The 27,255-nt window shown below is 43.6% G+C and overlaps 1 protein-coding gene across 3 annotated transcripts in view; it reads right to left on the reverse strand.

The window, feature by feature from the left end:
• CCSER2 (coiled-coil serine rich protein 2) overlaps nt 1-27,255 on the reverse strand; it is a 148,049-nt gene that overhangs the window by 86,493 nt on the left and 34,301 nt on the right. For 2 of the 3 annotated variants that reach the window (XM_090057380.1, XM_090057382.1), the window contains exon 4: nt 26,250-26,455. In XM_090057380.1, coding sequence (XP_089913506.1) covers nt 26,250-26,455 — 206 coding nt within the window. The remainder of the gene's footprint in view (nt 1-26,249; nt 26,456-27,255) is intronic. The other variant, XM_090057381.1, reaches the window with a different exon arrangement.

Consider the following 27,255-nt stretch of genomic DNA (forward strand, 5'->3'; position numbering starts at 1 on the left):
CTCCATTTTCTGAGCCAAGTTACTTCCTGTTATTCTCCTCCCTCAATATCTGACATGAGTTCCAAGTATGCTGGGCTGAGCTAACATAACCCAGAGAAACTTTTAGCCCCTTGCTTTACCAAAGGAAAGCTACTTTGCCTCCTCATGCTGCAAATACCCAGTTATTTAAAAGAAAGCTAAATTGTAGGGCTGTGCAAAACAGAAGCATTTAGTTTCAACCAGTATTTCGACAGAACAGTATTTCATTTTGACTTTTGTTTCAAGTCAAAACAGCTATTCCATTTCGTTCCGTCAAAATGTTTTGCCGTTTCAACCTTGTTTCGATGTTTCGGACATAGGATATAATGGGGAAGCTCGAAACAGGCTGTAACTTTGTCATTGCTGGCCGGATTTGGATGAAACTTGCAGGAATGGTAGCCCCTTCTGAGGGCATGACGTGCGCCAAGTTTCAAGAAGATAGGTTCAGGAGGTTCAGAGAAACTGCACCCCAAAATCCTGAAAGCAAAACTTGTGTCGTGTGTGTTAAGACACAGTGGTGTCAAAACTGCAGGAATGCTAGCCCCTGAGGAGGCCACAAAGCCTGCTAAGTTTCAAGGAGATAGGTGCAGGGGACTTGGGAAAACTGCACCCCAAAATCTTGAAAGCAAAACTCATGTCACATGTATGTGTTAAGCCACAGTAGGGTCAAAACCGCAGGAGTGGTAGCCCCTGGTAAGGCAACAAAGCCTGCCAAATTTCAAGGTGAAAGTTTCTCTGAACCCCCTGCACCTAACTTTTTGAAACTTGGCACACATCATACCCTGAGAAGGGGCTACCATTTCTGCAAGTTTTATCCAAATCTGGCCAGAAATGACAAAGCTATAGGCTGTTTTGACCTTCCCCATTATAACCTATGGGCAACATATCGAAACAGGGTTGAAACAGCGAAATGTTTCGACTTGCCTCATTTCGTTTCAAGGCTGTTTTAACCATATCCATTTCATTTCGATTTTGCTGTTTCAACCTCAAAAACTGGTGGTGAAATTTCACAGAGCCCTACTAAGTTGTACATCACTAGTAGAGAGTACTGGTAATTTATGTTTTGAAGAAGAAGATTTCATTCCTCTTTATGAATCATCAGTTATCTTTAAAACTTGCTAATGGCTCTGTAGAATGCAGATGACATACCTTTCTGCACCACAGAACAAAAAGGCAAAGGTTTTAGCTTTAACAGCTTTTCACATCTGCTCTTTTTCCAAGATCAAAGTTGTAGATTTTTTCCAACTTACCAACCATATAAACTAACTGCCAGTTATGGGATATTTATGCCATATTAACTAAAATAGCTGTTTCAATTATCATTACCCAATAAACTGATCAGTAGCTGTTTGACTTTTACTGGGTACTCATTTAAAGAAGAGAGTACACTATATTCAATACCCTGTAAAACAACAGTGGCAAGTACAACTATTCCTAAAAAGATTAGCCATTTGTTACATTTACTGTCAGTAGCATAAGGAACTAGCATATTTATGAATATATTTGTAAGTTGAATATTACTTGTTTAAACTGTCCTTCGGCAGTCTTCTGCATCGTTATTGTATGAACATTCAAGGGATAGCTATATCTAATTACAAAAATAGGGAAGCAAGCCAGATGTTTTAAAAATGGACACCCACAGAAATTCTAACTCTATATAGCCTTTTCATGGAAAATTATTTGCTAATCCTTAAGGAAAAAAATAATTGGCACTGCTTCTTCTCTGAAGTTGATGTATTTGGGGAAAATTAACAGGCCCACTTTACCTCCCAAAAAAGTCACACTCACTGCAACCACCACCACTGCCATGTAACATTACAAACACTGTAATTTAAATCTTAAATAATTTAAGTCCTAGAAAAGTATGTCCTCTGGTAACCATTCAGATATTCACTCTTAGCTCAGAGTTAATAATAGTTCAGACAATTTTAAAAAAAATAGGATTTATTTTTGTTTTTCCCTGTACGGGAAGATGCATTTTAAAAACATTGTTTACAGCATCAGCAACATTAGCAGGGCTTCTTTTGATAATTCTGAACATATTTCTTTTGGGATTTACACAATGATTTTTAATCACTTAAAAAAAAAAAGCTATAATTTTTTCAAGGATTTAAACTGCAGACCAAAGACTTAAAAGTGTTTCAAGAAATCTGGTTTACATGGACATTTTAAAGCAATGGATTTAGAAAGAAGAAGAACAAACCAACTCAAGCTGTTTGAAATAACAAGAAAATAAAATAAAATAATGAAGTATATGAAAAAATATTATTAGGTTTCAGATAAAACATCCTCAAACCTTCCTAGAGGTTCTCCAACATTGGGAACCAAACAAATGATGAATTAATAAAACAGTTAAGAGGACAGACCAGAGAGGCTGCTATTGGTTGGATGATGTTGTTTGCAGAGACAGACAAACACTAACAACCACTTGGGTATCTAAAGAAGCCAAATCTCCTTGGTTTACATTGTATGGTAGACAGGTCAGTGATTTTTGTGGCAATGTTTCATTGAGATGCTTTAAATAAAGAACTGACATCTTTAAGTTAAGAAGGCTCTTTAATTTCAAAGTTAACCTTAATTTTAAAAGAGGCTCAAATTGAGACCATAAATCAAATATTTTAATTCAAATTGAATTAAATGTTTCTTAACGGGAAGCAAAAAGAAAACAAAAAATTAGGTCAACTTAAATGCGAACAGCACTAATGCACTTTTCCCAAACACACATGTCCACAGTTGACAAAAGGCTGCATTCATGTAATCAGAGACTGTTTAATAAAGTTGGTGTGCCAGTGAAAGAAACTGCAATGGCATGAGGCTTCAGTGGAGGAGGCAGCAGTTTCTTGCCACCCCTGTATGCCTTTTGACCTTTGGAATGTCATGAAAAATGGCTTACTTTTGTTCATTATTTTCAAATGCTTGTAACGATATATGTAAAGTAGTAGTTTAATAAGTCTATTCCTTTTTTGAAAAACAAAACTTCTTTCTTTACTCACAGAAGTAGTGATTGTTTAATAAAATTCTTTGAATGTTCTGCAATCATATTAATCTGCATATAATTCACTTAAATTCCAACAATGTAATTAGGGGTGCATTAATAGAGATTTTATGGGCCGATACTGATGGTCAATTTAAACGAGCCCATATCGGTCGATGCTGATCCAATTCCAATATGCAGCCCTGCAGTGTGGAGAGCAGCGAGGTGTGGCTGGTAAGTCTTTTGTGGGGGAAAGGGCGGGGGGAGGGAAGGGGTGTGAAGTGTGGGGGGGAAGATCGAGGGCCCCACAGTGAAGGAGGGAGTAGGAGTGGGGCTGGGGATGGGGCAGGCGCTGCCCAGCTGGAGCAGGGCATGGGACAAAGCTGCAGCTCGTCTGGGGGGGCAGCTCATGATGCTGCATGGACCTCAGGAATGCCTGCCCCTGCCTCATCCCAGCCCCACTCCCACTCCCTCCCTCACCGCAGGGGCCTTGATCTGGCCCCCCACCCCACAACAGATTTACCAGCCAGACCCAGTTGCTCTCAACGCTGCTGGACTGTGCTCCTGGCTGCCCACATGCTGTGCTGTGGCTGCGCCTATGCACGCCGCATTTATCAGCCACATCAGACAAAAAAACCCAACAATCAGCAATACTTTCAATTTTCGTCTCATAGGTGGTGATCCAATATGGGACCAATGTATTGGTACACCTCAAAATGTAATGATATTATCTTAAATGATTTCAAAATTCTGAATGTTTTAATTAAAAAGTTGAGAGGCAAGCCAAATTATTTGTCTTCCTTAAAACTAAAATGAAGTGCATTTTGGCTGTTTTTCAGGCATGCCCCACTCACTCTTTTACCAGTTCTAAATATTTTACAAAGCAGCCATTTTTAAGCATTTATATTTCTACTCTATGTGAAATTCTTAGTTTCAACCTTGTCATCACATTTACACAATTTATAGCTTCAAATTCCTAATCTGTATGCCCAACAGGCCCTAAATTATACAGAGAATTTCAGCATCAAGTATGACAATCAGATAATCTACCACATGAAATTTTGTTACATTAAAGGTCTAGATATTGAGATAATGCTTGATAGCAATTTGTCTTCTCAAGTTTAATACTACCCAGCATATCCCCTTTTTCAAGATTCCCCCTCCCTTTTTACTGTTTAAATCTTTTGTAATCTCTCTTTTTCCCCACTGTTAGTTCTTCATGTATTGGCTAATGTTTCCAACTACAAAATTTATTGATCAAAATTTGTGGTAATAAAAAACCCTGTTGCACTTGGACATCTCAACCATTTGTGAACGTTCCTCCTTTATGAAAGTAGGTGTCATAAAGGTGAAAAAAAGGACAAGTCACACCAGGAGTATTTATCATTCTTATTCAACGAACAACAGTACTGTAAATTCAGGAAGACCCACAGAACTGCAGATTGAAACCTGGGTGTGTACCCAGCTTCCCAGCTGGATCCCATCCCAAATTATTTTGTTTGTTTGTTTGTTTTGTTTTGTTTTTTTGCACAACACATGGATGCTACCATGCACCCCATGAACTTGTTCAGGAAGACAAGTTAACCCACATTACAAACTGAACACAAAGTGATAGCTCTCAGTGCTCAAATATTCTTAAACTGAGAAGCACAATTAATAGTAGTGTTAGCTGTTTAGAGCAGTAGCTCCTACACACAGTTACATAGTGACACTTTACTGCGCAGCTGATTAGTCTACTGCACAGAAAGTATCTCATGTAGACATACCCTGAGTGGAGTTTCTGCAACATTTTTATATTTGTTATTTGCTCAAATTGATGAGGTAATACAAAATGGTAAACAAACAATTTTTCTAGGACATCTTTGCAAAGCAGTTTACTTAAGGAATTAGCACAATAATACTTGTAGATGTATTTTGCTGAATTACTGCACTTGATATAGTATATTCTATTTACTTGGTATTATTTTAATATCTAGTGCAAACAAAATTAAGATATCAGAAACAGATAGTTCTGGCTTGCATTCAGTTATTCTTACAGTAGCATACCAATCTCCTTACAATGATAATTAATGATAAGCAGTGCTGGTACTGACACCTATATCATTAGGTTGTTTAACCTTTTTTTTAATAATGAAAAAACTGCAAATTATACTTGCTTATAATTTGGCAAAACTTTTAACTATTTTGAATGAAGCTTTTTGTCACAAGCACCAGACTCAAACCATTTGCTTTGTTCTAGTTTTTCACTAAAGTTAAGTCCCTTACAGACAGGCCACCTTTCTGCAAGGGACCTGCAGGAAACTGAAGCAGGAAAATTCCCTCCGGTGCACTTAGAACATTCTAACTGCTGACAAGATGCAGGAAGTAGCTTGTCTCAAATATGAGTTTCCAAAGATTATATTCAGAGTACCCAAACAGTAGTATAAAGATCCTTTTACATTTGCTGAATTCATATTTTTTCCATTTAATGAGAACTGGTAAAAAAAAAAATTAAGTGAATAAAAACAAAAAAGTCAAAAGAATGATTATCAATACTTAAAAAGGCATTCATGTAATCAAATATTAGTAGTTTATTTCATGACACAGTTATACATATCAGTTAAGCCTTGAGAAAGGAAATCCCGTTTAGTTCAGTAATTTTAAAACAGGAGAATCTCTCAAGTTTCTAACAGAAAGCCTTCTCAAGAACTTGTGACAAATGAGAAAAAAAATGGTCATAATTACTTTCCTTATTTAACCTTTAAAAAAACAAATCACATTTAAAAGATACTTATTTAACTTTTACAGCTCCTATCTCTACTTTTGTTATAGATGTGAGTCAAAATTAGGCTGGAATTCTCTTCTTAATCTTAGACACCAATCAAAACAGCTAGATTACAATTTCGCTTTTCCCCTTGTTTTTGTCTGTGCAATAGGAAAAAAACCTGGGAAAAAAGTGTTGACAGTCTGGTCCTTAGAATCAATCCTTGAAATGTTTAGCTTTCATCAACATGTTTCAGTCAAATGCTTCATTAACCTCCACAGCGATTGTCCTTTTTAGTAAGACTTCAGAAGTCTCTGAAATTTTTTTGTAATTTTACCTGGTCCCATTCAGATCAGTAGGCAAGAGATAGACTGAAATTAGTGTACAAGACCAAGTTTTTAATGTTGTTCATATTCATGGAAAATTAGTTAAACAATGCTTAAATAAAGCTGACTTCTACACAGGGTTGATAAAACTGATGGTTTCTAAAATATTAAAAATTGGATTTTTTTTTTTTATTTAAATTGGATTTTCTTTTACCTAAAAGTATAATTGTTTTCCTTTAAAAATAGACCAAATTAAAATGATGAAATTTGAATTTAGCACAGCATAGGCTAAAGTATAAATTAGTATAACCTATTAAAATCATTTAAATTAAATGTGTTGAGTCAATGAGCCTCTAGTAAAAACTCTGAAGTTAAAGGCTGATTTTTTTCTATATAAATACAAGGGGGAAACATCTAACTTTGGAGGTGACTTTAAAAAATATGATACAGCATTTCATATGTAGAACATATTTTGTATTAAGCCATATTCTGATTTTTTTAAGAGTTCTGTATGCTAAACATTAAAGTTTTGTTTAATAAATCTGAAGTACTGGCTTTGCGTATATAATTAAACTCAACTTGCCATTTTCATACAGTTTGATACAAATATGTGCAAGTGAATCACCTAATAATGAAATATATATATAGATCACCATTTTATAGCATGCTAAGATTTAGGATTTCTAACAATCTAAATAAGCTATATTTATTACATATATTTATTGGACATGTGTGTGCACATGTGCAAACTAAAGAAGGATCAGGTATGATTGAGCAAATGGGATGTAATTCACTGTAGATAAATGTAAAGCAATCCACCAGGGCAAAATAACCCATACTAGACACATATTAGGATGGGCCCTACTTTAGCTATTACCACACAGGAAAGATCTAAGAGTCATTAGGGAGAGTTTCTTAAAATCATCAGCTCAGTGTTCAGCAGCCATCAAAAAGGCAAACAAAACATTAGGAATTATTAAGAAGGGAACGATAAACAAAAATAAGAAGGTATCATCATGCCCTTTTATAAATCCATGGTGTGTCCACACATTGAACAGTGTATCCAGTTCAGATCCCCTCAACTCAAAAAAGGACCCAAAGAAGGGCAACAAGAATGATCAGCTGTATGGAGGGGCCTATAAAGTTTAGAAAAAGAGAAGGGGAATGTGATAAGGTTTACAAAATGCTAAATGGCAGAAGGTAAATAAAGATTTCTCTTACTCTCTGTCTCACATATTAAATAACTTAGGGTCATAAAATGAAACTAGCAGGTAGTAAGTTTAATACTAAAATAGGAAGTTCTTGTTCCCCACAGTGTGTAAATAATGCATGTTCAGCACATGTGGTATCTGCCACAGACTGGACAAATTCCTGGAGGAAAGGGGCATCAGTAGCTATTGAACATGGAAGTTAGGGATACAGCCTCTGAACTAGAAAATCCTATACCTTAAATGCTGGAGGCTGAAAGAGAGGAAAAGTGGGGAGGGGAGGGCAAGGAAACACTGGTCATGCCCAGTTAACTCTCCCTTTCAGCATCCACTCTCTTTGCCTCTATAAGACAGGATACTGGGCAAGATGGATCTATGGTATGACCCAGTAAAAGACAGTTATTATACATACATGCATACACATGTATGTTTCTGTACCTAGGAAACACACACCAACAACTTTAGCTCTTAAATTCAAGCAACTTGGTAGACATTACTTGAATTCTTTATTTAATTGTGGAGGCTGTTCTAATTAAAAAAAAACCCCAAACATGTTAATGCATATTTGATGTCTTAATGATTACAAAATCATAATCCCACATCATATTCTTATTTAAAAGTATCTTTGGGGCTGCAGGTGGTGGCTATGGGGGATTTGATAATAGAAAATACGAGTGGGAGGATCCTTGAGAAGTTATCTAATCCATCCTGCTATATACCCAGACAAGATCAACTATTTCTAAATCATCCAATGCTAGGATACACAACCTAATAATTCCCATTTTCGTAGTCTGGAGAAGTAGAAGGGCAAAGGGAAAAAACAAGTGCAGGAGTAGGCAGCTTTGTTAAGGACAAACATTTTCACTGGCATCAAGGAGCTCTGATGCCAGGTGGAGAATTAGGATGCAACAAAGTAATTGAGTAAACTGGAAAAGAATCAAAACTAACAAAAGCTATCAGCATTATAAAGCAGGCACTATTTATAGCAGTTGAAACCACTAACAAGAAACTGCTAAAAGGACTCTTAATTCTGTGTATAAACAGCTAAAAATCAACACCAAATATAAAAAAGACTTAAGCCCTCAAATATTCAGACAGGTAAGTCTGTAATATAAAAAGAATAAGAAGAACACACCTCATGACTCTTAATATAGTTAGGCAAACAAATTCCCTTCTTTTTAAATAAACACCAGGATTGAGGTCTACTTTGGTCATCGCCTTTCAATAAATCACAGTCAAATTCATGTTTCTTGATCAAACCCCAACTTAGGCTACTTACAGACATCCAAGAAGGTTAAGGGGAGGTTGGATCTAATTAAAAATGGCCACCTGATCCAAGGTAAATCAGAATGGGGGGGCTCGTACAGGGGCTTTGGAGGGGAATTGGGGGGTGGGGCAGCAGGATCCGGGGAGGGGGTAGTGGGGCCTGCGGAGGGCTGACAGGATATGGGGGCTTGGGGAGCTCACCAACCCCACTCTGACCAGAGGCTCTTTTTAGCTCCCTGACCCCTCCCACCTCCAGACAAACACCCCTCCCTCAGCAAATTTACCATCATCCCTCTTGCCCCTCCCCCCACCCTGACTTGCAACACCAGAAGTGGCTTGCAGGAAGTGGGGGAGGGAGGAAGGAGAACTGGCTGGTCCATGGTGGGGCTGTCCATCTGGGGGTGAGAGAAGGGCCAGGGGAGCTAAAAATAGCCCAGCGCAATGAGGGGAGGTAGGAAAAGCACAAACCCAGGGCTGGGGCCAATATCTGGGCTTTCCCAGCCCCAGGGCTGCACTGGGAACGACAGAAGTTCAATTAGATTGGTCTTGCCAAACCCAATCTAAAGTCAGATTATTTCAGAGGTACACTTAAACTGCCACTGCAGTTAATTCCTAGCCATTGAGGCTGGAGTCTTGTCCTAGTTCAGACTGTGTGCACACCCCCTCCCGCGCGCGCGCATGTGTGTGTGTGTGTTCACTTGCAAAGTGAACAACAGTTTGGTAATTTTCATAGACATTAGGGCTGGAAGGGACCTTGCGAGTGTGGCAAGCGAGTAGGGGGTGCTGCACTGAGCTGCACAACCACCTTCCAGGCTCTGAGTGCCTCCCTGCGGTGCCTCACATCTGGCCAACCCCACTTCCTGGAGCACACCTGCAAGCCTGGGGGTACCGCAACCACCACCCAGGGTCTGGATTGTTTCTAGGTCCTGTGCCCCCTGGGGTACACAGGCCTAGTAGCCCTTGAGGGTACTTGACCCACTGCAAGAACTTGGGATGTTTCCCTTAGTCTGAAGCACAAATAGTGGTCTCCCTTAGTCAGCTGGACCAAAGGAACCCGAAGGCATAATCTAGGCCCGCTCCCAATAAGTCTCCCATACTAGGTACAGAGGAGAACTTTATTGATTACAAGGAGTACGTTTGGAGTAGGGTACAGGGTACAGTAATAACAGAGAAATACTTCAGAGCAAACAGGGTGGCTGGGTAGCCTTGAATCACGCATCTGTGTTACTGCAAGTCATATATCTAGTTATATCTCAAGTAGCTTACTCACAAGTATCATCCAGAGCTTTTCTGTGGAGGCAGGCAGTTCAGAGTGTGCCCGGGTGTGTAACGCTCCCGCTTCTCTGATGGTGGGTTTTTTCTGGGTTCCCACCAAGTTAGGCCTCCCCTCAACTCACCTGCCACGACTTTGATAGTAACAAATTGGATAGGAGGGATTCAGTGGTTGTGAATACAGAGGTCCCACTTGTGGTTACTCATGGATCCGAGAGCGGTTGACGAAGGGGGATCCACCTCCCCTACACCCCCAGCCACACGCCTTTGTTGTCATGGTGATGAATTATGTTGCCAGAGTCCAGTCTGATCCCGGTTCTTTCAGGGGTAATCCTGACGACACTATCTGGACTCATCCGATCTGGCCAAATAGCCTCTGGTTTACCAGAGTTTAACCTCTGAGTTAAGCCCTGATGGAAGGACTCCGGGTGTCTGGATCCTTCTGCTTCCTTCCCACAAGATAAGAATAAAAAAAAAGAAAAGAAACAAAGAGGAGCCTATTCCCAAAAAGGTTTCTCCTATTCTGGCTAAAGTCCTTGTTAGCCAGTAAGAGCCTCTCCCAGGTTCTTACAAATGGTGGGTTACTGCTGGGTCAAGGCTTGGTTCCCTGTCTCAGCTTCCCAAAGCCTATTCAGCTCTGTAGGTATTGAGCTCCTGTGGCTCTGACACCTCTCCGCCTTGGTGCATCAAGCTTGCCTCTGCCTCGGGCACAGCTCGCCCAGAGGCAAGCTCTCCTCTCCCCAGCACTCGGGGGTTTCTTTTAAATCTCCCACGGTGGCACCCAGCTTGACTGACAGTTGCCTTTTAAAATGCAGCGACAGCGCAGCCCTGATACTTCCTGCTCTGGAGGTGAGTTTCTCACTTTATTGTGAGCTTGTTCAGCCCACTAGGGATTCTGGGGATTGCTCGTGGGGTCTCTCAGGCCCCTTTTGTTACAATGTGTTGAGAGCAAGAGAGACAGAGAAAGAGCGAGTGAGCTGCAGATGCTCAGCTGCTGCTCTCAGTTTCTTCATCATGGCTGCCAGACCTCCTCCTGGGCAGTCTTTAACACATATAGACCTTTTGTATAGACCTGCAGACCTATAGACACATATAGACCTGTTATACTGAGGACGCTGGAGGGAGCGCACGTGCCCCCGGTGTCCCCCAACCCTTGAGGCGGCAGCAACAGCAGAAGCAAGAGCAGCAGCAGCAGCAATGATCCGCAGCTGAGGAACAGGTGTGGCAATGAGGAGGTAAGCTGGGGAAAGGAGCAAGTGGGGCCAGGTGAGGGAAATCAGGCAGGGGATTCTTTCCTCGCCTGACCCCATTTAGCCGCGCCGGGCGGGAGCCGCACTCCTGAGCCACGCGAACAAGGAGTGCAAACAGGCGCACTCTTTAGGGGCGTGCCAGAGTTTGTGCCAGGGTTTGTGCAGAGAGGAGCGCGAGAGGCCGCAGGCAGCAGAAGAGCCAACGGTGGCAGCAGCAGTCGCCTCCAGGTAAGCGCGTGGGGGTGACAGCATGGGAGTTGTCACGCGGAATGCAGCCAGGGCTTCTGTCCCATGGCTGCCTCCTGGCCCTGGGACCAGTGAGGCTTCCATGCAGGTGGAGCCACCTACCTGTGGGGGCTGCCTGGCTTGGTCCTTGGGGCCAGGGGGAGACATGGGGGCGGGGACTTCTCTCACCTGTCCCACCTGTGCCAGGATTGTGGCGCTGGAGGGGCAGGTGAGAGAGCTCCAGGCGGAAGTGAGCAGGCTGTGGGGGATCAGGGCCGTGGAGGATGAGATTGACGGGTACTTTCTCTCTCTGCAGGGCCCATCCCTCAGGCTGTCACCACCCAGGAGTCTGCAGGAGGCGAATGGAGAACGGTCACCTCCAGGGCCAGGCGGCATCGCAGACGGCATGCAGCTGCATCAACTGTCACCCCAGTACAACTGGGAAACCAGTATGCGGCCCTGGCAGCACTAGAGGAGACTGGGAGTGAGGAAGGAGGAAGGGAGGAAGCCACGCTCTCAACCAACAAGCCGGCATCCGTATCTTCGGAGCATCATCCAGTGATCCAGAGAAAGAGACGTCGGGTCATCGTCATAGGGGACTCCCTCCTCAGAGGAACGGAGGGACCCATCCGCCACACAGACAACAATGTGAGGGAAGTGTACCGTCTCCCAGGAGCCAAGATTGGGGTAGTCACAAAGAAGATCACTGACCTCATCCAGCCTTCCGACTACTATCCTATGGTCCTCCTCCACGTGGGAACCAATGATGCGGCCCTGGTAGTCCAGACCAGATCATGGATACCTACATAGTTCTGGGGGCCAAGCTTAGAGAGTTGGGGGCCCACGTGGTCTTTTCGTCCCTCCTCCCGGTTAGTGGAGGCCATCAGTGGCAGAGCGCCTGTATCCGTGAGGTGAACTGGCACCTCCGGAGTTGGTGTCGTCACGCCGGATTTGGCTTCCTGGACCACGACCCACACTTCAGAGCAGAGGGCGTCCTGGGGCGTGATGGTCTCCATCTCTCCCCCAAAGGTAAGAGTTTGTTTTCTTACAGGCTAGTTGACCTCTGGCAGGCTTTAAACTAAGTTCGTTGGGGGACGGGGATCCACAGGAGCAAGAGACAACTCAACCAGGTGTAGGACCTGCCCAGGTAAGAGCTCATGTATATACCAAGGGATCAGTTGTCTCTAAGGAAGCGGGGGGATGCCCAGAGCTCCCACAGGGGGATTAAGGTGTCTCTTCACTAATGCAAGAAGCATGGGGAACAAGCAGGAGGAGCTTGCTCTCCTGCTTGCAAGTAGTAAAATCGACCTGGTTGACCTAGTGGAGACATGGTGGGATGAACCTTTTGACTGGGCATTAGACATAGAGGATATAGGTTGTTTAGAAGAGATAGGAAGGGGAAAAAAGGGGGGGGTTGCGCTCTATGTTAGGGAACAGTATACCAGTTCTACCTTCCAAATGGGACCAGAGGAAGGCTTAACTGAGACCCTGTGGGTCAAGCTCCAAGGAGGGCAGGGGGAGAGGGATCTGGTGGTAGGGGTTTACTACAGGCCACCACATCAGGAGGAAGAGCTGGATCTGGAATTTTCCAGGCAGCCTGGGGAGGCTGTGCATGCAAGGGATGTTGTGGTCATGGGTGATATGAATTACCCTGACATCAACTGGGAGGAGCAGTCAGCCAGGTCTAGCCACTCACAAAGGTTCCTGACGTGCGGACAGGACCTACAACTCATGCAGGAGATACTCGTCCCCACTAGGGGAAATGCCATATTGGATCTGGTGTTAGCCTCTGGGGAAGACCTGGTGGTGGAAGTGCAAGTACAAGGGAGGCTAGGGGACAATGATCATAAAATTATCCAGTTTGCTAGTCAGAGAAAGGTGGGGAGGGTAACTAGCACAGCACAAATGCTTGACTTTAGCAAAGCCAACTTTGATGTGCTCAGGGCAGTAGTCAGGGAGGCACTCGGAGCCTAGGAGGTAGCTAGTCTGGGGGTCCAGGAAAGGTGGTCCTCCCTCAAGGAGGCTATCCTTGAGGCACAACAGAATGCAATTCCTCTGTGCAGGAAGGCGGGAAAAGGGTCCAAGAAACCTTCATGGCTGAGGGTGGATATCCAGGCTGGCCTGAGGGCAAAGAAAAATGCGTACTGGCGGTGGAAGCAGGGTGCAGGGACAAAGGAGGAGTACACCTCCTTGACCCGAGCTTGTAGGGATTTGGTGAGGAAGACTAAAGCAGCACTGGAGCTTAGATTAGCTTCTGGGATTAAGGCTAACAAAAAGTCCTTCTTCAAGTATACAGGTAGCAAGAAGAAGTCTCGGGGTAACATTGGACCCCTACGGGACAGGGTAGGGCACTTGGTGACGGACGCACAAGAGAAGGCAAAACTCTTCAACAAGTTATTTGCTTCCGCGTTCCTGTCTGCTGACAATGGGTTGCTCTCGGGTGACAGCATAGAGAGGCCTGGGGAGGATGCGAGTCCCCCGACTGTTAGCTCAGACCTAGTTAAGGATTACCTGGAGGGCTTAGATGTGTCCAAGTCGGTGGGACCCAGATGACCTTCATCCACAGGTGCTGAGGGAATTGGCTGGTGTCATTGCGGAGCCATTGGCACGGCTGTTCGAAGACTCCTGGTGCTCAGGCCAAGTCCCTGAGGACTGGAAAAGGGCCAATGTGGTCCCTATTTTCAAGAAGGGGAGGAAGAAAGAGCCTGGCAACTACAGGACAGTCAGCCTCACTTCTATCCTGGGGAAGGTCTTTGAAAAAATTATCAAGGGCAACATTTGTGAGAGCTCTGCAGGGGAAGTGATGTTAAGGGGTAACCAGCATGGGTTCGTGCAAAGCTGATCCTGCCTGACTAACCTGGTCTCTTTCTATGAGCAGGTAACAAAGAGCTTAAATGTGAAGGAGGAAGTCGATGTCATCTTCTTGGACTTCCAGAAAGCCTTCAACACAGTTTCCCACCCAATTCTGGTGGGCAAGCTGAGGGACTGTGGCACTGACGAATGCACGGTCACATGGATGGCAAACTGGCTCCAGGGGCAAACCCAGAGGGTGGTGGTGGATGGGTTGATGTTGACCTGGTAGGGTATGGGCGGTGGAGTCCCCCAGGGCTCACTCCTAGGGCTGGTGCTGTTCAACATCTTCATTAGTGACCTGGACGAGGGTTTTGAGAGCACCCTGTTCAAGTTCGCTGATGACACCAAGCTGTGGGGTAAAGTGAATACACCAGCAGGCAGGGACCGCATCCAGACAGACCTGGATAGGTTAGAGAAGTGGGCAGATCTGAACAGGATGTGGTTCAACAAGGACAAGTGCAGGGTGCTGCACCTGGGGAGAAGGAACCAGCATTATGGTTATAGGTTAGGGGCTGACTCTCTCAGCAGCACACAGGCAGAGAGGGATCTTGGAGTCAGGATCGACTCTAGGATGAATATGAGTCGCCAATGTGATGAAGCAATAGGCAAAGCCAACTGCACCCTGTCCTGCATCAACAGGGGCATCACTAACAGGTCCACAGAGGTCTTGCTCCCCCTCCATGCGGCGCTGGTCAGGCCACAGCTGGAGTACTGTGTCCAGTTCTGGGTGCCGCACTTCAAGAAGGACATGGAGAACCTGGAGAGGGTCCAGAGGAGGGCCACTCGTATGGTTGAGGGCCTCTGTGGCCAGCCCTATGAGGAGAGGCTGAGGGACCTGAATCTCTTCAGTCTCCGCAAGAGGAAACTGAGGGGGGGATCTTGTAGCCACAACTTTATCAGGGGCCACCAGCAGGGACCCGAGGAAAGTCTGTTCACCAGGGCCCCCCTTGGAGTCACCAGGAACAATGGCCACAAGCTGAGGGAGGATAGGTTTAGGTTAGATATTAGGAAGAACTACTTCACGGTAAGGGTGGCCAGAACATGGAATAGGCTTCCCAGAAAGGTGGTGCTCTCACCTTCCCTGGAGATCTTCAAGAGGAGACTGGATAGGCATCTGGCTGGGGTCTTATGACCCCTGCCACCCCTAGTGCTCCTTCCTGCCCATGGCAGGGGGTCAGACTAGATGGTATGTCTAGGTCCCTTCCAACTCACTGATTCTATGATTCTTTTGACCTCACTCTGGGGTCCAATGGAGACTAGCTGAAGTTGGCTACAACCCAATTAATTGGAAATGCATCACTGGTTGCCGGGCAGACAGACAGTGGCATTTGCCTCCCCTCCCAGTCATGATGCCATTGCTTAGAACAATAGGGAGTTTAAGCCCCCACCCAGATATGTGACGCCAATCACATAGGTAAAGGGACCTCTCTCACTTACTTCAATGAGCTGCTTATCCACCTGTGGGATAGACAGGTCGAGAAGGAGAGAGAGGAAAAACAACAAAAACTAGTGAAGGAGACCTGGATGAGGCTGGGATGGGAATCCTGCACAGTGAGATCATTGGGTCCAGTCCCTGTAAGACCAGGGCAAGATTATAAGGATTCACAGAAGGTCAACGAAGTCAAAACTCACTGAAGCTTAGACTAAATAGAGGAAATACTATAATTCAACTGTAACACCTGATACGATTTTTTTAAAATTAGGAGTCTTCACTACTCAAACAACTAAGACATTATTCAGCAAAACAAAAAGTATATGTGCCATTTAGACCACTGCTGTAACTGATATAAAAGAATTACAACACTAAATATGAAAACAATCTGGATTTTAAACTGACTGACATTCATTTTCTGATGCAACACCCTCCTAATCATGTCCTAGTTCTTCATATTTCAAAAAAGATTTTCTATTGACATTAGGGAGGAACTTTCAGCAAGGCCAGGAATGAAATATCAAACAAGCACAGGCCCAGCCTCACCATTTCTTATTTTCTATGCATACTCCAATCTATTCTCTTCAGTTTCAGCCTGCTATCTTTAATTACTGAGAGCCCCATGGAAGACCTGGAAGAACTGTGTCATGCAAAAATAGTGAACTCCGATCAGTACTATTACTGAAATACAAAAATGTTGAAAAACATTAAAACTTTTCTGCTACTGAGGTATTACATCACTTATAAGGGTAAACAAAAAGTGCAAAAGAAAAATTCTAAATAACATTATGATTTAAAAGTTGATCTTGTTTTAAAAAAATTCATAGAGAATTAAAAGTTCGTGCCAGAAAACTCACTTAAGCCCTTGAAATAAAAGGAAACACTTAATTATACCAGTATTTTACCACTCATCCCTAACTTGTGAATTTCGGGCATTTGTATATGTGCTCTGGGAGTAGGGAGGGGGCACTTTAATTAAGAGTGGTTCCAAAAGCCACTCTAATTAAAGCGCCCAGAGCATCTTATGCATCAGCAATGCTGTGCTTAACATTGGTAACAAGGGCACTTTAATTGCAGCGCCTCAGAGCAGACTCCAGCATCTTGTGTATCAGTGTCCCCATGCTTAAAAATGGTAAGAGGGACACATTACCTAAAACTTTAGTACAACAAGCTTTAGTTACAGTACAATCAGAGTAGCCTTGCTGCTCATATATAAACATACTTACATTCAACTGATTACAATCCAGAAAAATTTAGTTTACTATTGCTATATTCACCTGTACTATAAAGAAGTAGCATGAAGACACTCAGTTCTGAATCAAGCTACTATAGCAGATGCATATAAACTATCCTTTTGGATAGTTTTCCTATCCAAAAGGATAAAAGGGCATGTGCCATCAAGGCTTGTTCACTAAATATCATACCTCTCATAGTGACACGACAAGAATCTTGCACCTGATTATACAACCATACAACCTCTTAATGAAGTAGGTGACACCTTGGGGCACAGGCATCATACATGACAGAGCTATAAATGCCACACTTCCAGGTGATATAAATGACACCCTTCAACTAGTAAAACTTCATTTTCTCTAATGCCATAACAGCTGAGCTCTAGAGTCAAGAGGAAGTGCAGAAGCATAGGTCACCTGGGGGTAGAAAAAAAACAGTACAGCAAGAAATCAACTGTTTTTTCACCATCATGAAATTGCCTGTGCAGAGCAACAGAACTAGGAAAAGTTAAAATTTACTCAGGAGATAACAGAGGAACCCTGCTAGATTTGTGAAGAGAGTTGCTTTCTCAAAACCTGCCCTCTACACTGTTTACCAAACCTGTAGCAGACATGTAAGTATTTGCTAATTACAGCCTGACCAGTACACTGCAGCCCTACACATTTTTAAGACAAACTCATCATGGGTGCACTCGATTGAGGACATCTGTCGTGGAGTACCCGAAAAATTTTTTAAATTACCCCACTAAGGGCAGTTTACCCTGCTCTTTCATGCCATACCTTGATAGTAATAGATATACATAAATATTCTGGGAAGCTGCCCTGATCTTATCATAACAACTACCTGACTTGTGGTTGTGGCCTTACGGGCCAATCACATGGCTCCATACCTTCCCTACACCATGTCCCATGCCTTGCAGATGGCATCCTTATCAATGTTCAACCAACTGCTGAAACAGCCCTTCACTGGGCCTTTTGACACCTTGGCGCCTCTCAGTCCCACTTTGGGCCTTCAAAACCCTTGGTCTCTCTCTCAGGCCCTCAGGTTGCCAGACCCCTTGATCTCAGGCAACCACTCCTTAAGCTACCAGGCCCCTCAAGACTCTCTCTTGGCCCATAGGCTGCACCAGCCCCTTCTGGTCCTTTGTCCTGGACCCATCTTGTTCTCCCCTTTTCCGAATGTTCTCCAGGCCCTCGGGTCTCATCTTCCTGGGCCTCACTAAGAGGCTAAGGCCTCTCTCACTGGGCCTCTCCCCAGGCCTCTGGACTAACGCAGTCCTGTTCTTCCCTGGCCCATCACTGGAACTCTGGACCTCACCATGGTCCACCTGGTCTTCCATGCCAAGTGTTTTTCTGTTGGGATGTGCTCCTCTAACCCTCCCCCTGTACAGGGTAAGCCACAAGACAGTGGGAGCTGAAGCCTTCTGGCACCTCACCTTTCCCTGGAGTGGCACACACGTGACATTTCATGGGGGTTGCATTGACACAAGCAGCCCCATCATGCTAACTAGCTCCAGTAGGATGCAGTTGCAGGTCTTAACCAGGATCAGTCTTCAGGCATACCTGATCTTACATGCCCCTCTCTGAGCTCCATCTAGATGTCCTGAACACCCCTCCTAGGCTAACTACCAGGCCCCTGGCCCTGGCTCCATCTCCACTCCAAGTCCTCCATCTCTGGGCCCCAGCTCAGTCTCGGACCCCTGTCCTCGATCCCACCTCCTCAGACAGCCTAGCACCAGCTGTCATCATCCCTCTCAGTTCTGGCCCCCATACAGGGACCTTGGGTTTTCATAGGCCCTAGATCCATCTCCAGGCCAGTTGAGACTTCAGGATCCTGGTTTTGATGGTCTCTCGCAGTGGGCTACTTCACCGTTCGGCCCTTCCTGGGCCCTGGTCCCAGCTTGGACCAGTCAAGGTTCCCAGGGTCAGTCCTCAAGCAGCCAGCCCGCTCTTCTCTATGGATTCACCCTCTTGGGCCCCTCCATAGGCCATTCCTTCTCTCTCTGCACTTACCCAGAGCTCCCAATAGATCTTTCTTACCACCGCCCCCTTTTCCTTCTCTGAGCTCATCCATGCCCCTCAGTAGGACGCCACGCTCTTCCACACTCATTGAGTTCACCCAGGCACTTCCCTAGATCTCTCATAAATCCAACTCTTCTCCCACGGCTCGCCTAGCTCGTTAACAGTCCCTTTTCTAGGGCTTCTCTCGCTCCTTACTAGACCCTTGTGCACTCAGTCCCTCACTCTCCTGGCCTCTCACTAGGCCCCTGTTGCACACAGTTCTCCCTCTGGCCTGGCCTGGCCTCTCACTAGGCCCCTGTGCATTCGGCCTCCTTCTCAGGGCTCATCTGACCTCTCAACAGGCCCAGGCACTCAGCCTCCTTCTCAGGGCTCTAGACCCCACACAGGGTCCCCAGGAACCTCATCCATCCCCTTGGTTCCTACACAAACCCCGGATGTCATTCTCCTTGCTGGCATTCAGGAGCTGCAGCCCTCCTGCTAGGTGATGTTCCTTTGCCAGCTACCAAGCTGTTATTGCCAAATCTGCTTTCAGGCTCTGGACTTATACCCTTTCTAGGTCCAGCCCTCCTCCAATCAGGGGTCTCCCTTGTAACCAGGTGGCTCTCTTGATCAGGCCTAGCCTCACCTGCCAGTCCCCGAGTCAGCTGACCCTCCAGTTAGGCCTGACCCCCACCTGCTGGTGGCTCAGCAGCCTGTCTGACCTTTTAGAGTGGAAGGCACACCAAAACAATCCTGACCTAGAAATCCAGACGTCATGACCTCAGGTAAGCAACTTCAGGTGCAAAGGTATCACCTTGCTCCCCATACAAGAAAAAAACCCCTGCTAATAAATGGAAACTTATTCAATGACTCCCACAATCTAAGACCCACCTCTGTCACCCCAAACCACCATAAGCCCACAACATCCTCTTCATAACATTGGAAGAAAAGTAAATAAATGTGATAAGGAAACCAGCCAACTCACTGATATCTCCTGGTCACTCTAAGGCAGACCCAGAAATAGTCTTTATACTGCAAGTCCACATAAGTCCATCAAACATATCACTGAGGATCTGAGTCACTGTTCAGACCAAATCTGCACATCTGCCCAAGGTTGCCCACTTAAACATATTTTGATCTTGGGTGGTTTTAATGACTTCCTCATGGCCATTACACACTGTCATTAACAGGGATCCAGGTTTTCTGTTTACCATGAGAAAATGGAGGAAAAGCAGTTTTTCCCTTTACTGGAGGAAAGCACGGATTTCTCATTTGAATGGAGAAACCTATGGATTTTGCAGTTTTACAAAGAGCTCTCTGCAGGCTGGCAGAATTCCAGCCTGCAGGGGAGTGGGAGGTAGTGGGAGGAGGACAGTCAGGAAGGGGGTGCTATGTGCATATATATGCACATGGCTGCCAAACAGCCTGGAGAGCAGCTCCCGCAGGTATGTAGCTGGGGACTGAGGCTCCCATAGGGAGGGAAGGATGTGGGCAGAGCTGGGGCTGCTGCCCAGTGAGGTGGTACATGAGGCTTGGGGCCCAGGGCCACAATGCACAGCTGCACAGCCCAGCAGGGAGTGAGACAGGGACACGGGCAACATTTCCAGGAGGTGGGCGGGGTGGGGCCGGCTCCCCACTGCTGCACGTACTCCTGGAGGGGGTAAGAGGAGCCCATGCCCCCCCAGATCTGTGCACGGGGTGGAGGTGGGGGCGAGCTGCCTGCTTCGGGCTTGGACTGCCTGCCCGGCTGCCATGAAGCAGGTGTAACCCGGCACTGCAGGGAACAGTGGGACTGCACAGGAAAGCTGCTTGTTGCTGCGAGCCCCGTGCTGCCATGTCAAGGTGTCCCCTGCCTTATGGCAGCAGCAGGGACAGTGGTGCAGGATTGTGTCCCTTGCTGCTGCCATGCTTACAAGGGATGCCTCACCAGGGTAGCATGGAGCTTACAGTGGCAAGCAGTTTTGCCCCCCACTCCGCCACACAACTGCCAGGACAACGGGGCCAGAGACCTCAGTCCACATCCCCCTGCCCCTGGCAGGAGGCAGCAGCTGCTGCAGTGGAACAGAGCCTGGCTCCCCACCATCCCACTGTTCCCTGAAGCACTGAGTCATACCTGCTGGGCTATGGAGGCCCTGGAGGAGGGCAGTAGGGTGGGAACTTGAGCCTTATTTCAATGTTATATTTGGGCTCTTCTACACATGCAGGAAATGGCACAATAGGATCCAATGCTCAATCCACACAAACATACCTCCTACCATGCCCCCCCCACACACAGCAGGAGGCATGACTGTGAGATTGGGCGTTAGATCCCATCGCGCCTTGCTGCCCCCTGCACCAGCAAGAAACAAGCTCCTGGGGCTGCCAGCCACAGGGATGCACCACATTCCCTGCGGCTGGGAGACAGTAGTAGCTATGATCTCCCAGCTGCAGAAATGCATAGAGCCCCAACAGCTAAGGGATCAGAGCCATTACTGACTCCCAGCTCCAGGGGTATGTGGTGTGCTCCCAGCTTCCCGGGCATACCACACATCCCCAGGACTCGGAGACTGCAGCTGTGCCTCGTGGCTGCCATGACGAGACGTCCCACAGCTGCCAGGTGTTCCAGGGGATGCTGATACATAAGATGCTGCAGGTGCTTTCATTACAGCAGCTCTCAGAGCTGTGTAAAAATACCTGAAGGAACTACAATCAGCACAGGTTCCTTACCTTGGACTGCTCTACATTGTTTTTAACACAAGGTAACATTTCCAGTGGCGTTAATTACAAGGTAGCACTAAATATAGACAAAGACTATTGTGTTTAATGCTGACACCATTATTTTTCAATCATTTGCCTATCATGGCAGGATAAAACAGTTATGAGAAATCTTTTAACAGCAAGATATCTGGATTGCTTTGTTTTGAAGTGGAAGAAGGTGTAGGGCAGGGGAAGATCTGTATGGTTTATTTTAAGTTATGGACACTGAATATTTTTCCAAACAAAATATAAAAAAGCAAAGGTTTAGCAAAGTTGGCTAGTAAAGATTAAACTATTAAAAGGAAAAAAAAACACACTGAAAGATAAGCCCAGGGTCACATTCTACATAATAAGATTAAAAAGTTTTTGTTTACTGTGCTACTCTAAAACTAGATGATGTCTGCATCGAGTAGCAATTATAAAGGTCACGGTGCAATATCAGACATTTAACCCTGAAAAAAGCTAATTCTTGCCAGCTTCTACCTGATTAAGCACAACTAAGCTAATCTAAATAAAACATTTTTGTCAGGGGGTACAAAAAAGGAGTGCAATTAAGCTAAGGAGTCTTAAGCACCCAGGCATCGCTTTGCGGTTAGGTTTAACATGCTGGAAAGTCTGTTGTAAAGGAGTTCCATTACTACCCTAAGCATAAAGCAAGCTCACAAAGGCATGGTAATTATTTGGAGAACCACTATAGGTCTTCTTTTATATTCCTGCCAATTATAACTTGTTTCCAAAGTCAAGTTTTAAAGATAAAAAAATACAGGCCAGATGTGTTAATTAGATTAATAAGGTTAATTTTATATACTGTCTGCAATACTGACATAATTGGTCTGTTCCTGCCATGAGGATTTGACTTTAAGGCATCAATTTTCTGTTATTAAAATAAAAGGAACAACACTGATGCCTAGATGCCACTCAAATACAGAGGATGAACAACTGTAGAAAGTGTAAGAAAAAAAGCTAAGGCATAACTTTAAAAGGATATTTTAAAAGAAGAAATATCCATAAAGGAAGAAAAACTAGCCAATCCACACAGTTAGACCACGTCCATATATTTCTAATCAAAGAAGTTAAAATCACATTAGTGTTATTCTTTCAGTGCAAGGAAAAAAGAAAATAATCTCAAAGAACAGAGTGGGGACGGGAAATAATAATAATAATAATGCATGGAAACACAAGAGCTATTTAGCAGGTTAAGGAAAATTTTATACATATATTTGAATACTTTACACTTAGCTAGGTGTCCAAGGAAATCAAACACTTTACAAATATTCAAATTCACCAGAAGACTTTCTTTTTTTTTTTAGAAAAACCTCAGAATGATGCTGAAGACTCAGAATTTGGACTAGAAACAGAAAGTCTATTCGAGCCACAGAAGATACACAACTCCCTATCTTGTAAAAGGTAATTTCAACTGAACACCACACAAATCTGCTGAACTAGGCTTTACTTTACATCACTGCTGATCATCAGGCTTAATCAAGAAAAAAGGGGCTGTCTTGTGGGAAGGAAGGGAAGAGAGGAAATACACGAACACACACTTCTGTTGAAATAGGCTTTTCCTATCTCCACTTCTGAGAAATCAGATCTATCAACTATACAATGGCTTACGGTTTTATAAACCTGTTTAATTCAGGGTGGGGGGGAAGAAGGGTTTAACTTCCTTCTGCACACTAAAGATCAAAACAGAAATTATATTTTCAATGTCATGAAATGGAAGAGAGTCAGCTTCCTATCACAGAGCAGCCTATCCTTAGCAGCAACACCACTTTTTTTTCCTTTTAAAAATCATTTAACGAAAAAAGATGAAAAACATTTCAATACAATTTGGCTGAGCAACACATCTCAACACCAACTGCTTAGGCCTAGTTAGGGAACCAAAAATAGTTGTGCCACAAACATATTTACTATAGTCCCCTAACATACTGATCCAGGAGCAGGAACATGTCCAAAGTGTCTGTATAGTCACTGTTTTCTGGATGTTTCTGAAAACTTAAGGTAAGGCACCTGACAGATGTTCACTTTAAAATGTGTTAAGATCTAATCCTCAATCCCAACCACTATACCATGACACAGTTACATGGCAGGACACACAATTTTTGGGTCATGGATTAGATCCCAATCACGTGTTACTTGCTGGATAGGAGGAGTCTATGCTCCTCCTGCAGCAGCAAAATAAAACCAAATTGGCCGATTATCTATTTGGGCTCAAAACCAAACAGGTCCCTGGCCCCAGCCGACAATCAGCTCAGTGCACAGGGAGCACTGAGAGATGTATGAACCCTGTGTGTCCTGCCCAGCTCAGTAATACAGATGCAGTTCAGTATCACGCTGAGTAAACATAACAGGGATGATAGAATCACTGAAAGAAATTTCAAAAAGCACTTAAAATGCTAAAGATAGTTGAATGCGTACCTGCGCAATAAAAATAAAAAGATGCATTATTGATATTTATCTCATTTAAGGTTGGGAAACGCCCCCCCCCCCAATAATAGATTAAGCATTAAAATGGATACAAAAAGTGATTCAATTCAGTAATGAATCCTATTATGGTAAAAAGAAAATAAAATAAAAAACACCCTGTAATAAATTTGTTCTTTCAGCTTCAAGCCCTGAATACCAACATACTTTTCTTATGACACAGGGAGACACACAAATAATCAGTTTCCATAAATATGACACCACACTTCATTATGCAGACCCTCACAGCAAGGAATTTTATTAAGTTCGTGTACTACTACTCTCAATGTTTGTATTCAAACTGTGTATAAACATGCGTCTAAACTGAACCACTTCACAGTAAATTTTCCTTTTCAAAAGCCCATGTGGCAACTCCTATTCACTAATGGATATTAAAGACCTGTATCAGATTAGTTACCCCACTGGACATGGGAAAGCAAAGCAGAATTCCTTACTTCTGAAAGTTTCTACTAGATTGTATAGAATCTCTCAAATGTGTATCATATACGTATTTTAAATAAAGCAAATGCTGTAAATAAACTCATACTACTACCACCACTGTCTATGCATTTACTAACATGCAACAAACACCCTATTTTACTTTTAAGAATCTTCATAAAATAAGTTTTAAAGACATGCATAGTTTTGCATGGGATCTCTTTTGGATTACCATACAATATTAACATATTATTAACACTAATTTCCATATAGCTTCTTGCATCTTGAAAAATATCAAAGTGCTTTTTTCCAAAAATGTATCATTCACTACAAGAAGTAAGCAGTTATCTCTGGCACAGTTATTTAAGACAGGAAAATAGTAACATCCAATTGAAACTGCTCAAATAAACATGGCTAGAGCCACAGAGTCACTTTTCATAAAAATGCATAGTCATCCTCAGAACTCAAACTGAGGGATTGATCCAGTACTGACTGTAAGAAAACTGCTACATTTAATCCCAGTACTACTTCAAACACACAAGCCTTTCCTACATGATTCTTATTTAAAACAGTGATCACCTCCTTTGATATAAATATATCATTGTTGAAGATGATACTGTGGTTACAGCTTCTATACTTGTTTTTAATATTTAGATGCTACATAACTATACAGACCATGTGATTCTCAACCACAGTTCTAGGGCACCCTGAGATGCCACTGGATACTTTGAAGGGTATCCTGAAATGTAAGGAAATAAGTAGATAAACCCAGGATCAGGCTTGTTCCTGCCCAAATGATCTTCCAGCCCAATACCCAGCCCCTCTGCAAGGAGCTAAGCACTGTAATATATAGTCTTTAAAATTCGGTGCCACTCAACTCGCAAGAATTATGCAGTGCCTCGAGTCTAATGAAGAGTCCTCAAGTCTAAGAACCCCTGCTCTAGAGTAATGTATCACTTGCCACTCACAGAAACTCTCAAACTAAAAGAGGAGGAAAGACATATGCATGCCATGAACTCCAGAAATAAATATCTGGCAGAAAAGGAACAAAATGGCTTCTGGGCTGCTGTTGAAACTTAAATGAAGCAAAGTTGGTCCAGAGCCGTGCTTATGAACTCTCTCCATTAGTTATATTTTCAGACCAGAAACACCCATAAATTCTAATATACAGTAAATCACCTATATGTACTTCAGCACTGGAGTCTCAGATCAAAGACAGCAATTTCCTCTTCAGATACCAGTCTGTTCTGTATACATTTCTCTCTCAAATTCTAGACACACTAAACCTTGTCCTGGTCATGTGCTGGCATTAGTGTCCAAAACAGTGTCCTATTACCTAGAAAACTTCCTAAAGTCAAATTAAAATATAGGTAAAAGGGGAGTATCTTTACCAGGCTGGAGAAACCTGCCCTGAGGAACAATGATGATAAGTAAGAGGGTGAAGAAGTCTCAACGTTGAGGGTAACCCCTTACCTTCTGTCTTGGATTTAAGGTTGAAGGGGGTTAGAGTATTAGCATCAGACTGGAAGAGAGAAGGTACTTTAAAGATTCCATGCACCACTACACAGTAAGTAGAACATAACTATTTCAGTACCAGTCTCTTTTTTGGTGGGGAAGGGGAAGAGTATGTACATCAACATATTTTTTTCAGGCCAGTAGTTGAAATTAGAGTACCTATGCCAATATTTAAGACAATTTGTTTTACTCTTTCCTCATTATTGTTGTGAGAATTTCTATTATTAAATTAACACTAGCTCTTCAGTGAGTTTAATAATTGATCATATCAAATACTTGTAGAAATCATATACTTACTATACTGTTCATTTCTGAAGACTCATAACTTCCACATGGATGGACACTCCCAATAGGCTCCAAGCCTTCTTCATCCCACATATAGGTTCCATCAGAACTATCGGATGGAGAAAGCTCAAAAGAGGAGCCAGCTCCGCAATTCGTATCTGGAGACATTAAGTTGGTCCCAGAAGTATGCTTTGTGCTTTGGGTTTTATTATTTACTGCTGAGAGAAAGAGAGAGAAAGAGAGAGAGTCAATCCAAAACATTATTTACAGTAAAAGTATCATTTATGTTTTACGTTATTAGCAGGTAAAAGGGACTTGAAATAAATGTTGCAAAAGGATAGCTAAAAGCAATTACTAATGTTACTAAGCTGTGAACGTAGAAAAATACAAGTGAAAAATATTAAAAATACCTTACACAGTAAGAGATGCTTGGCATAACAGATATACATGAAGATAGTTTTTCAAGAGCTAGTACAGCCTTCCCCAAAAATCCTTCAGTGACATTGATTATATCATGAAAAGTTACATATTTACTACTATGTGCATAATATTTGTAGCAATGTTATAGATGGAGACATTTGACTATGACAGGCCCTTAAAGGTGGCTTAATTCATTTACCTACACTTTTCTTATACCATAAGAATTTTAAAAATATTTAGTTCAGATCTTGCTTAATTAAAAAAACCTACTTCTTCCATTTTACTTCTAATTACAGGCTCTATGTTAGTCCTACTTGCCCTTCTTTCTGGGAAGTTAACACATCACCAATAGAACTAGCCACAGCACAAGCTGCCTAGAGAGAAAGTGTTTGCTACTAATTTTTCAAAGAAGAGCCATCCAAGATATGGCAAAGCAGGGAGAAAGAGAAGCAATTTCTACAACCCCATGAACATTCTTGGTAAAAAGGAAAGATCTTCAGAAGCTGGTACACAGAAAGAAGATCAGCCTAGAAAGAAGAATTGCAAAGAAGTTCAGAGAGTCCATTATGGTGAAAGACGGCCTTCAGCTGAATATTAT

The sequence above is a fragment of the Crocodylus siamensis genome, chromosome 7 (genome assembly GCF_052110815.1).
Source record: "Crocodylus siamensis isolate JL-2025a chromosome 7, ASM5211081v1, whole genome shotgun sequence".
In the NCBI taxonomy this organism is placed as follows: Eukaryota; Metazoa; Chordata; order Crocodylia; family Crocodylidae; genus Crocodylus; species Crocodylus siamensis.